The sequence below is a fragment of the Micropterus salmoides genome, unplaced genomic scaffold (assembly GCF_014851395.1).
Source record: "Micropterus salmoides isolate LMB-PRFRI ecotype aquatic unplaced genomic scaffold, ASM1485139v1 Ms_hic_scaffold_12, whole genome shotgun sequence".
Classification (NCBI taxonomy): domain Eukaryota; kingdom Metazoa; phylum Chordata; class Actinopteri; order Centrarchiformes; family Centrarchidae; genus Micropterus; species Micropterus salmoides.
The window spans coordinates 5,859,071-5,871,137 of record NW_024040263.1 but is presented as its reverse complement, the minus strand read 5'-3'; the positions used below and the strand labels follow the sequence as shown (position 1 = coordinate 5,871,137).

The window sequence follows — 12,067 nt, the reverse complement described above, 5'->3', positions numbered from 1 at the left end:
ATTTGATACATCACCAACACATATAGTACCAGTAGGTTGACTTGCACATATGTTTGGGAAAGCCTTAAATGTCCTGAGGATACAGCATACTGAGTGCTTCATATTTCAGGAAAGCCATCCGAGTGTTTTGGCTACTAAATTGTTTATCCAATAACATTGTTCAGCACTGACTGAATTTGCTCTGTTAGTCTTGGTTTTAACAGAAACTGTAAATGCACCTCTTGCTGGGAACTGCCTGTGTTTTGCAACAGTGAATAACCAATAGGGCTAAGCTTTTGAAAAGGTTGTTCCAAACCACACTGAAATGTATTAATTTACTTCTTGAGGTAGGCTTACTCATTGCCTTTTCAAAGCAGGGCAGTAATATTAACCCCTTAGTTTATCCACCTGATTGTACAGTACTGGGATTTACCATTGAACACTTGAAGAAACATTATAATCTGTAGATTACTACATAAAAGACCAATGTTTTTTTTTCCTCCTGTGCTTGGAACAGAAAATTAGTCCAAGAAAAGAGAATTTCAATAGGAAATCATATACAAAAGAGTTTATTGAGTATGAATTTGCTTTCTTTGGGGACAGTATTAAGTCTTAAAGAATTTCACTTAAAATTAGATCTACCTGATCACATCCATGCGGTGCACCTCGTGAAAGCTTAACGTTGGACTTATCTATTCCTCAAATCAAAGTCATGTGGAAGCTGTGCTGCCAGACGGGCTGCTCTATTTTCTCTCTCCTTGGAATGTTTTTTTTTTCTCTCCTTTTTGTTCTCTCTCTCCCTCTAGCCCTCTTTGTATTTCTTTCTGATTTTCTTCCTCTTCGTTTTTTCAAAAAGCTCCACATTTATTGGCCAGGCATGCAGAGATGATGATTATTCTCTTTGGATAGAATAAAGCGCAAACAAGAGAGCTGGATCTCTGTGGGTAGTGGGCTGTGTTAATCCTGTTTTAGGAACACGTTTGAGTGCTTGGTGCCAGTGCCCTGCCTTTGCCCAGAACCTGCCACCTGGCAGGGGGTCTTCCTCTCCTACGCATTGCACAGAAGGACAATGAGCACAATGAAAGTTCCCGCTTGTCCTGTTCTGGATACAACACAAAAGGTGTTACGTTATTCAGAAGGCTCTGTTTTCTTTATGGTCTCTTAAGCACTCTTTAGTTTTTTTAATTAAATGACAGTGACAAACTATTAGCTGAAAATTAGAAATCATTTAAAATCCAACCTTCCTGTGACTCCACTGAGGATATCAGTATGAATCTCATGGTTCATGGGAGGTCTATGTGAAACAGTCTGCCTTCCTGTTTTATGCTTTCCATTTGGTCATTGTAGTTCTCTGAAGGTGTCTCTGAAGGATCAGCTGATGTAGACATGGGGTGCCACATTCTAGCTCCAGCACCTCATAGCCAGGAGCTGCGCCAGCAAGGCAGCCTCGGCATGCAGCCCAACTTCCCTTCCCCCATCTGAAGCTATATGACATCCTCCCTTGGCCGTGCAGAAGTACCTCAAGCTGTTCTGCTCACAATCTGTTCCTGGTCTCCTGTTTCTCCTGTTATCTCAGTTCACATTACAAAGACTCTCTTTATGTCTGACTCGAAGGTTCACCTTATATATTTTCTTGCCTTCAGTATCAAAGCTGACTGTTGTATCTAGGACTCCTTTTTTCTCCTGAATTTTTATTTTTTTTTTTGCATATTCTCCGCCACATCTTTTGTTTGTGTCTTTCTTTCATTCTAACCCACAACCTGTGTTTTCTAAATTTGACCATTTCCCTTAGATTTATTTGGATTTTCACTGTCACTTCTCTTTCTTACTCTCATCTCACCCCCACGGCACTTTTTTCCTTTAGTATCTCCATCTGTCACGTCTGTGTCTCATTCCCAATCTTGTTCGTCTCCAGCATTCCCAGAGGAAGCCATATACAAAGACTACAGTTCTTCTACACCAGCATTTCTGCTGCAGTCAGGCTGTATCATGCTGCTTTGTGATGTTTGGGGGCAAAGTTCCTTTGAAGTGTTGTAAAGCCTCCTTGCAAAGGGAAAGGCAAGTTTGTGTGCATATGGGGGGTGAGGGTGGGAGGGTGGGGGAGCTGAATAGCCTTCTGTGTGCTTTTGAAACCATACGAAATAGGACATTGTGGATAGGTGTGGATACTACTGACCAGGTTCCGTTCCTTTCTGCATCTTGACAGCACTATCAGCTCTCGACACCTTACTGACTATTCACAAGACGTGTTATCTGACGCCTGCCAGATTGAGGCACATTGGACAGCCTCTTTGTGCGGATGTATGTGTGGAAGTGCTTATTTTATGAGCCTGTGTGTGTGGGTGCATTCTGTGTGCATCTGCATGTGTAAATGGTGGATTGTGAGAAATCAAGGATCTAGAGCTATATGATGTCTGGCATGACATGAGAAGACATGCTTGGAATGAGAAAGATTGTCCGCCTGCTGAGAGTGCAACATGCACTAGAGGCCCAGTTTCATAGGCTTTTTTCAGGGTTAATGTCTGTTTAGAACAGTTTATTTATTTAATATTACCCATCCTGATTAGCAGTGTGTGATGGTTCGCACATGACACATGACTTGTGGCAAACAGCCAGCTTCCAGCACTGACGGACAGCATGCAGCCCAACGCTTCCCCTCCAAGATGACATCTGTGAGCCTCAGCAGCATTGCCAACATCACAGCACACAGCAGATTGTAAATGTTATCAGTGCTGTCAGGTTGAGTCTATATTTGTCTCTGATATAGGCTCATAGTGCTCAACAAACAGTATCATGACAAAAAAAACAACAGTGGCCAGTTGAGTTGACCAGAGATCTGACAAATCCTGGTCAGATAGTGAGTTGTCAACTGGTCAGAGCTTTTGTGTCTATAGTCCCCCTCACCAAACAGCTCGGCTTCGCCTGTTCCCTTACAGGACATCACCCCCTTGTGTTTGGTATGCAGGTGTCTAATCTGGGCTGATCCCTTTGTTCCCCATGTTTGGCAACGGTAGAAGCCCCTTGCTGGTCTGGGAAGCAGAGATGGCATTCCAGCAGCTCTCCATAATCCTCTGTCGGAAGTCCAGTAGACGAGTGGCTGGTGTTGATAAAACATGCTCCCAGTGGAATTTTACAGTTTGGGGATGTTGTCTTTGTTGGGGGGGGGGGGGGGGGCAGTGACTTTTTGCTGTCCAAAGCAAGAAGCACACGTGTAGAAATTCATGTCATGCATTTGAGTCTGAACAGTCATGTGCGAATACATTAGAAGAATATTTAATCTGCAAAACAGTAACACTGAAACATGTTGAACCATCCTAAAAGTTATATTACTTTTACACATGTTTTATATTATTAATATTCCTTTTCACTTTCCAAAGACACTGTTATATAGTTTATCACACATGTACTCTCAATTGAATCACCTGCTTTTGTTTGTAGCTCAGAGTTCATTTAGATGCATTGTGTTTATTCAGCATTGATTTCTTGTTTTTCATTGTTAGCTGCATCAAGTGGCCATTCCGTTAAATTATTGCTTTTGCCATCATAAGTATTGATCTGGTCTATAGCTACACTACATTGTTTATAAGTGAAGAGTGTGGGAGAAGGATATGAAAAGTTTAGTGTGTGTGTGTGGATGCAGAGGAGAGACAGAAAATAAAAATAAAGAGGATCATTAACACGTCTTTTGACTATTTGAGTGTAATTTTCAAATTTTTAGTAATTTACTAGAACTTGTATTGTTTGTTAATCGATGTGCTGTTTAAAATCATTACGTTTATTCACACTCCCTAACCCTTACAGACACCTAACTCAGTTTGGGGACCACTGCTTTGGAATGACCCTCTTTATGATTGTTATCTAATAAATGCACAAACAGTAACTTGTAACACTTGAATTTTCTTTTCGATTAATTCCTTAGTTCTCAGATAAAACCCTAGAAAATATTTTTAAAATGAACTAATATTCTCTGCAACAAATTTTTCCCTTATAGGTGCTTATCCGTGTCATTGACACCAACAACCACCGGCCACAATTCTCAGAGAAGTGGTATGAGGTGGATGTCCCAGAAGACAAACCAGCAGGGACTGAGGTCCTGCAGATTAGCGCTGTGGACAGAGACGAGAAGAACAAACTGACCTTTACACTCCTGAGCAGTACTGATCCCTTCAGCCTGAGGAAGTTCCGACTAGACCCAGGCACAGGCACTCTGTACACTGCAGAGCGACTTGATCATGAGACTATGCATCGCCACATCCTCACCGTCATGGTATGAATCATTGAACAGTGACATTTTAACCATAGTTTGATAAATTATGAGAAGTTCCTACATGTGGTTTAATGGAGTTTATTTTGGAATTGTTTACTTCATTGGAAAATGAAATTAAGATAAGCTCGTTTGCTTTTTAAAATATGAATAGTTTGCAGTTTTAGTATGTTATTATTCAGGAATAAATTTTCCCTTGAGGGGTCTCACACTCTTGTCTGTCTCTGTTTTTCCTCCTCCCTCCTCTGTCTGTCTCTTTATAACTGTCTCTTCTCTAGGTTCGAGACCAGGACATCCCAGTAAAAAGGAACCTTGTACGTGTTATTGTCAATGTAGGTGACACCAATGACAATGCACCCTGGTTTATAGGCACACCTTACTCTGGCCGTGTGTTTGAATCTGCCGCCATTGGCTCGGCTGTGCTCCAAGTCACAGCTCTTGACAAAGACAAGGGCGATAACGCAGAGGTTGTCTACAGCATTGAATCAGGTAAATGTCACTCTTTTAAACTACAATTTCACTCGATTTTTTTCACTTCACTGCAGAAAAGCTTTCATTGTAAAATAATGCAAATGAAATCAGCTCGTAAAAATGCATGAGTCATCTTCAGTCCTGCTGCCCACTTAATTTTTATCATGAATGGAATACTTTACAAAGAGTAGGAGAATATTGAAGACTTTGTCTAAAGGATCTCCAAATACGTGGGAGATGGGCAGATCCCCCCTCAGAATTTCCCATGATGGATACAATGAACTGTTAAATGAGAAGAAGCATGCAGCTATTAGCATTTGTAAGAATACATGCATATTTGAAACAGTTGGGATGACGTAATTTAATTGAATTGTAGCTTGGTTTGTTTTGAGCAAACTAAGGACTTAGATGACTGGCTTGGAAAGAATGTTAGCATTTCTGACTATCTAATGTTGAAGGGAAAACATAGACTTTACAAATGTACAACCACATCTTCCTGGTACAAGTAGCAAAATTAAGTTTAAGTTTTTTTTTTTTTTCAATATATGTTTTGTGTTAACTGGCAGGCAGTTGTCAGCTCAGAATGAAAAACATTTCTATTACAGCCACAGCAATAACTTATCCTCTTGTTTTCTCTTTCTTACAGGAAATGTTGCGAACTCATTTGCCATCGACCCTGTACTTGGGACAATTACAGTAGCCAAAGAACTTGATCGTAGCAGCAAGAACATGTTTGAACTCACTGTTAAAGCATCTGATAATGGAAAATCTCCACTGTCAGCTACAGCCACTGTACACATTGTGGTAACAGTTTCTGACAATGCAGCCCCCAGATTTACTGAAAAGGAGTTCTCTGCAGAAGTCAGTGAATCAGCCCATCCGGGAACTTTCGTGAGCTTGGTCACAACAGTCAGCCAGTCGTCTGTTTTCTATCAAATTAAAGGTGGCAACATCAACAATGCATTTGATATAAACCCAAACTCAGGAGTGGTTGTGACCCAGAAAGCTTTAGATTACGAGACCATCTCTCATTACACGCTCATCATACAGGGCTCCAACATGGCTGGACTTGCCAGCAACGCGACACTTCTCATTCATCTAAAGGATGAAAATGACAATGCTCCAATCTTTCTCCAGAGGGAATTCAAAGGAGTAATCAGCGAGTCAGCCCCCATCAACAGTGTTGTTCTGACCCATGAAAACACTCCTTTTGTCATCCGTGCCTCTGATGCTGATTGCGACCAGAATGCCATGCTCATCTATCAAATTGTTGAACCTTTTGCGCATAACTATTTCGCCATTGACTCAAGCACCGGAGCCATCAGAATCACAACTGCTTTGGATTATGAACAGAGAAGTGTTTTCCGCTTCACAGTCCAGGTCCATGATCTAGGAATGCCACGCCTGTTTGCAGAGATGGCGGCCAATGTGACCATTGAAGTAATTGATGTTAATGACTGTTCTCCAGTTTTTAGCCAAGAAGTGTATGAGACAACCATCATAGTGCCAACATACAAAGGCGTGGAAGTCATTAAAGTCAACGCTACAGACTCAGACTCTGGGCCTAACTCCAAACTTCTCTTCTCCATCTCTGAGGGAAATATTGGCGATAAATTTAAAATGGATCCAATCACAGGCATAATCTCTGTTCAGAATGTGACACAACTCAGGAGCAGATATGAATTAAAGGTGAGGGTTTCTGATGGTAGATTTGCCACTGTTGCTACGGTAAAGATAAATGTGAAAGAAAACAAGGAGAGTAAGCTGAAGTTCACCAGGGAGTCCTACAAAGCCTACGTCCAAGAAAACTATTCTGAGAAAAAAACACTAGCAGTCATTGCTGCTGTTGGGAACCAGGTGAACGAGCCTTTGTTTTACAAAATTTTGAACCCTAACAGCAGGTTTGAAATCAGCCGCACATCTGGAGTTCTCTCAACCACTGGGATTCCATTTGATCGCGAGTTACAGGACACATTTGATATAGTTGTTGAGGTCACCAGAGAGGACAAATCTGAAGATGGGGCTCATGTTCTAGTGACTGTGACAGTGGAAGATGTGAATGACAACAAACCTATGTTTGTGAACCTTCCCTATCACGCTCTAGTCCAGATGGATGCAGAAGAAGGCCAGGTCATCCGACAAGTCACAGCAGTGGACAAAGACAAGGGCCTGAATGCAGATATACATTATTTCTTGAAGGAACACCAGGATCACTTTCAAATTAGCCAATCTGGTGAAATCTCTCTCAAAAAGAAATTTGAGAAGGAGTCACTTAACACAGACTTTGTCATTGTTGTTGTGGCAAAGGATAATGGAGAGCCAGCACTCTCAGCAGAAATAGAAGTGCCAATAACAGTGGTGAACAAAGCAATGCCTGTTTTTGAGAAGCCATTTTACAGTATTGAAATCCCTGAAAACATTCAGTTACACACACCTGTACTTCATGTACAGGCCAATGATTCTGAAGGCCCTCGTATTGTGTACACCATCTCTGAGGGAGATCCTTTCAAACAGTTCTCAATTGATTTCAACACAGGGGTAATTCATGTGATTCAGCCTCTGGACTTTGAGACACATCCTGCCTATAAGTTAAACGTAAGAGCCACAGATTCTCTGACTGGAGCACACTCTGACGTGTTTGTTGATATCATACTGGAAGATGTAAATGACAACGCCCCTGTGTTCCTGTCAAAGGACTACAATGCCAATATTTCAGAGGCCTCTGTTATTGGTACATCGATTTTGCAAGTTGATGCCAAAGACTCTGATACTGGTAAAAACCAAGAAGTATTCTTTCAGTTGGTTGAGGAAAAGGGAAAGAGTTCAGATTATTTCACCGTTGACCGTGACACAGGAATCATCTATACAGCTCAAGTTCTTGATCATGAGGAGATCCAGCAGCACAAGTTGAGAATCCGTGTTGTCGACGGAGGAGTCCCAGCCCTCTCTAGTGATGTCATTGTTACGATAGATGTTACCGACCTGAATGACAACGCTCCAATATTCACAGAGCACACTTACAAAACTACTGTTAACGAGTTGGCCCCACGTGGACACTTTATCACCCAAGTCCAGGCATCTGATGCTGATAGCTCAGACTCCGATAACTTGGAATTCTCCATTGTATCCAACAATGAGGATCTGAACTTTTCCATTGACAAACACACAGGCGCCATTGCCATTTCTAACCACCGTAAGCCACATATGCAGCCCTTTTACAACCTCAATGTTTCCGTATCAGACGGTGTATTCAGAAGCTCAGCCCTCGTCATGGTAGCAGTTATTGGCGCGAACTTCCACAACCCCACCTTCTCTCAGGTGGACTATGTAGTTGAATTAGTTGAAAACTCACCTGTTGGTACCTTGGTAGCAGAAGCAAAAGCGACAGATGACGACGAAGGCATCTACGGGCAAATAACATACCAGATTGTCAACGACTTTGCAAAAGACAAGTTCTCTGTAAATGAAAACGGAGATATTTTCACTCTAGAGAGCCTTGATCGTGAGAACACTGTTGAGAAAGTCATACCTATTTCTCTCATAGCTAAAGATGGTGGTGGAAAAGTAGGCTTTTGTGTAGTCAATGTCATACTCACAGATGTAAATGACAATGCCCCACAATTCAGGGCAGCAAAGTACAAAGCCACTATTGCATCAGATGTCCCAAGGGGAACCTCTGTGGTGAAAATTGCTGCTTCAGACATGGATGAGGGAAGCAATGCTGACATTGAGTACTCAATTGAAGCAGATGTTGAAAATGTGGAGGAGAACTTTGAAATCCACCCAACCTCTGGGGTCATTGTAACCAAAGAGAGTCTCATTGGACTTGAAAATGAGCTCTATGCATTCTTTGTGAGGGCAAAGGATACTGGGACTCCACCCAAACATTCTGTTGTACAGGTTTACATTAGGATTGTTGCACCAGAGACACCAATTCCCAAATTCACTGAACCACATTACCGCTATACAATTGCTGAAGACCTTCCCATTGGCACTGAGATTGATGTAATTCAGGCTGAGAGTGAGCAACCAGTTGTTTACAATCTTGTGAATGGCAACACTCCCGAGAGCAATGAAGATGAGGTGTTTGTTGTAGACAGAGATAGTGGAGCCTTGAAGCTTCAGAAAAACCTCGACCATGAGACGACCAAATGGTACCAACTCACGTTGCTTTCCGAAACCAAACATGAGAACTATGACGTAGTGGCATCTGTAAATGTAAACATCCAAGTGAAAGATATTAATGACAACAAACCTGTCTTTGAGTCAGACCCTTACAAGGCTGTCATTGTGGAAAACCTTCCAAGTGGGACCAAAGTGATCCAAGTCAAAGCCACCGACCAAGACTCTGGAACCAACGGCCATGTTGTTTATAGCCTCGACCACAAGCAGAACTTGCAAGAGATCTCTGAGCTGTTTGCTGTTAACAGTGAAACTGGATGGGTGACCACCTTAAAAGAGCTAGACCGCGAAAAGATGAACAAATACTCAATCGCTGTCCTAGCTGCAGACCAAGGCGACAAAGTCCAGCATGTTACTGGTACCAGAGTGGAGGTAACAGTCGCTGATGTGAATGACAGCCCACCCCGCTTCACTGCAGAGATCTACAAAGGCACAGTCAGTGAAGATGACCCTCCTCCCAGCGGAGTGATTGCTATCCTCAGCACCACAGATGATGATTCTGAGGACATCAATAAACAAGTGAACTACTTCATCACAGGTGGGTGCGAATCTGATAATTGGTAAGCCCAGAGAGTTTACTCCTTGCTCCTTTGTGTAACAGTTTTTCATAAACAGAGCTTAGGGGGGGATTATCCATTTATGCCACTTAATATGATGATAATATCTCATCTTTGAAACATTACACAGTCCTATTATCTGTTTGGAGTCTTAGTTATCGCCTAATCTGCTGAAGCTCAAGGCAAATATTTAGGTCATCAGAATACAGAAATGTATAATTATGTGAATAACGCTTTGAAATAAAAATAAATTGGGGGGAAACATCCTCTGGTGCTAATTAGCAAGTGTGAATAACAATGCCAAGTCTGGAAATATCAAGAGGAATCACAAACTAGTACTTGTATCATCATTTCATGTACATGTTCTGTTGTTTCTTGGTTTTCAGTATTGCTTGTGTACCAAACATATTTGATTTAGAAGTAAGGATTTGCTTTTCGAAGTAGTGATGAATACTTACTTTTAATGTCTCAGGGTGCTTTCTGCTTTCCTGCTTCTGAGTTGTTGATCATTCTGAAGTGGTATATTTCTTTTTAAAACCAAATAGGAGGGGACCCACTTGGCCAATTTGCCATTGAACACATTCAGAATGAATGGAAGGTCTCTGTCAGAAAACCCTTGGACCGTGAAGAGAAGGACAATTATCTACTTAACATTACTGCCAGTGATGGCATCTTTACTGCCAAAGCCGTTGTGGAGGTCAAGGTTCTAGATGCCAATGACAACAGCCCTGTATGCGAAAAGGTAAAGTCAGTTTTTTTTTTATTTCAGCACTTAATTTCAAGTTGTGCCCTTTTTTCTTCCTGGTATTCACTTTAATTTCTTCCTCTGTTCCATCTTCATTTTACTCCATCTGTCTCCCAGTCCCTATACAGTGAGAGCGTCCCAGAAGACTCCCCTGCAGGCAGGCTCATCTTGCAGGTCTCTGCCACAGATGCTGACATCCGTTCCAATGCCCAAATCTCTTATGAGCTCCTGGGAGTTGGATCTGAATTGTTCATAATTGACTCTGATACAGGTGTGTATCTGTGTGTTAACAGGAAAGGATACAAATGTGTATGTGAAGAAGAGTATTGATGGTGTGATGTTTTGTGGTCTGTTCTAAAAACATTTTATATAATTAATACATTTGTCTTTTCCTTCTCAAACCTTTTTTGTCCACAGTAATTGCAGTGTTACAGTTTATTCTGAATAGTGGGAAGCAGTATGTGGGACACTCATGTTAAAATTTCTATTGAAACACTCTTGGCCCTCTGCTTTTAGCCACAAAATCAAAAAGGCAGCTCAGCATGCCAGTAGTCTTACATTCTACACTCTTAACATTTGAGAATTGTGATCCCTCTGCAAAATGTTGTGTTTCTTTATGTGCGTTTCTGTATGCATGTAAACCATTATCAGCAAAGGAGGTGACAAGCATGTTTTCTTGTGCTGAGTTCTTATTTACTTATTTATTTCACGAACATTTCCCTGCAGGGCAACTGAAAGACCTATGTGACACTAAAATACTGAGTTGAACACTTCAATTGAATTTATATTATGACTGTTGTACTTCTTGCCTGCAAATAATTTCTTTTGGGAGACCCTCTAAATCAGACATTCCATCCGGATGTTAGATCCAGTTAGTTACCACCAACCTGATTCAAAAATAAATGCAAAGTAAAAGCATGATAGAACAAAACTACCTAAGCTGGTGGATTTAAAGGGCTATACAATACATTTACTGCTACATAGAATTCCTAATTAATGGCAAAAATCGGGCTAAATATGCTGAGAGACTCACACCAAGGCAGACAATAAAGTAACAATGCCACCCAGCTGTCTTTTGGCAACCCTTGATATTGAGTTTCCAGCAGCAGTGCTACTGTTATGGAGAGGGTATGTTTCTTTTTCAGTACAGAGAAGTAGGATTATTGCAGATGAGGGCCGCCAAGAGGCTCTGGAGTTTTCCTGAGAGGTTGTGGTAATGTTGGCTGCCTCACATCCCAGGACATTTCCAAGCTGCTTTTAGCTGCCAACTCTGATGGGTTCCTTCATCAGCCCCACTCCGTTTGCCATTTTCTCCCTCCTCTTGGTCTTCAATTACTTATTTATTCCCCTCTTTTCTCTCTTGAAAGTCATTAGTTTTTTGGACGCTTTTTATTTGGTTAGTAGACAGTAGACAAGGGGCTGACAGTACTCCAGAGTACTTGGTTTGTCGTCTTATACAGTGATTTTATGTCTCTCTGTAAATTGTTGTTCTTTAATAATCTAATGCCGTCATTCTACTCCCCAAAGAGTGTATGTCTTTGCGTATTTTGCTTAAAATAGTACTGTCTCACCCTCAGGGGAGTTGAAGACCTTACAGCCCCTGGACCGAGAGGAGCGAGACGAGCACAGGTTCAAAATGCGGGCGGTGGACGGAGGAGGGCGATACTGTGAGGCTGACATCCACATAACCGTGGAAGATGTCAACGACAACCCGCCACAGTTCTCCTCCGATCCCTACACCATTACAGTCTTTGAGAATACAGAGATGGGCACATATGTGGCAAAACTGCTGGCAAACGATATCGATGCAGGTGAGTTCTCAGGCAAAGTTTTTCCATGATAGTTTACTCAAGAAACAATCAGTCCATT

General features: G+C 41.7%; 1 protein-coding gene across 6 annotated transcripts in view; it reads left to right on the top strand.

Moving 5' to 3' along the window:
• fat1a (FAT atypical cadherin 1a) overlaps positions 1–12,067 on the top strand; it is a 76,458-nt gene that overhangs the window by 43,153 nt on the left and 21,238 nt on the right. For all 6 annotated transcript variants that reach the window (XM_038713035.1, XM_038713037.1, XM_038713034.1 and 3 more), the window contains exons 8-13: positions 3,971–4,246; positions 4,522–4,732; positions 5,361–9,434; positions 9,999–10,195; positions 10,316–10,469; positions 11,776–12,009. In XM_038713035.1, coding sequence (XP_038568963.1) covers positions 3,971–4,246; positions 4,522–4,732; positions 5,361–9,434; positions 9,999–10,195; positions 10,316–10,469; positions 11,776–12,009 — 5,146 coding nt within the window. The remainder of the gene's footprint in view (positions 1–3,970; positions 4,247–4,521; positions 4,733–5,360; positions 9,435–9,998; positions 10,196–10,315; positions 10,470–11,775; positions 12,010–12,067) is intronic.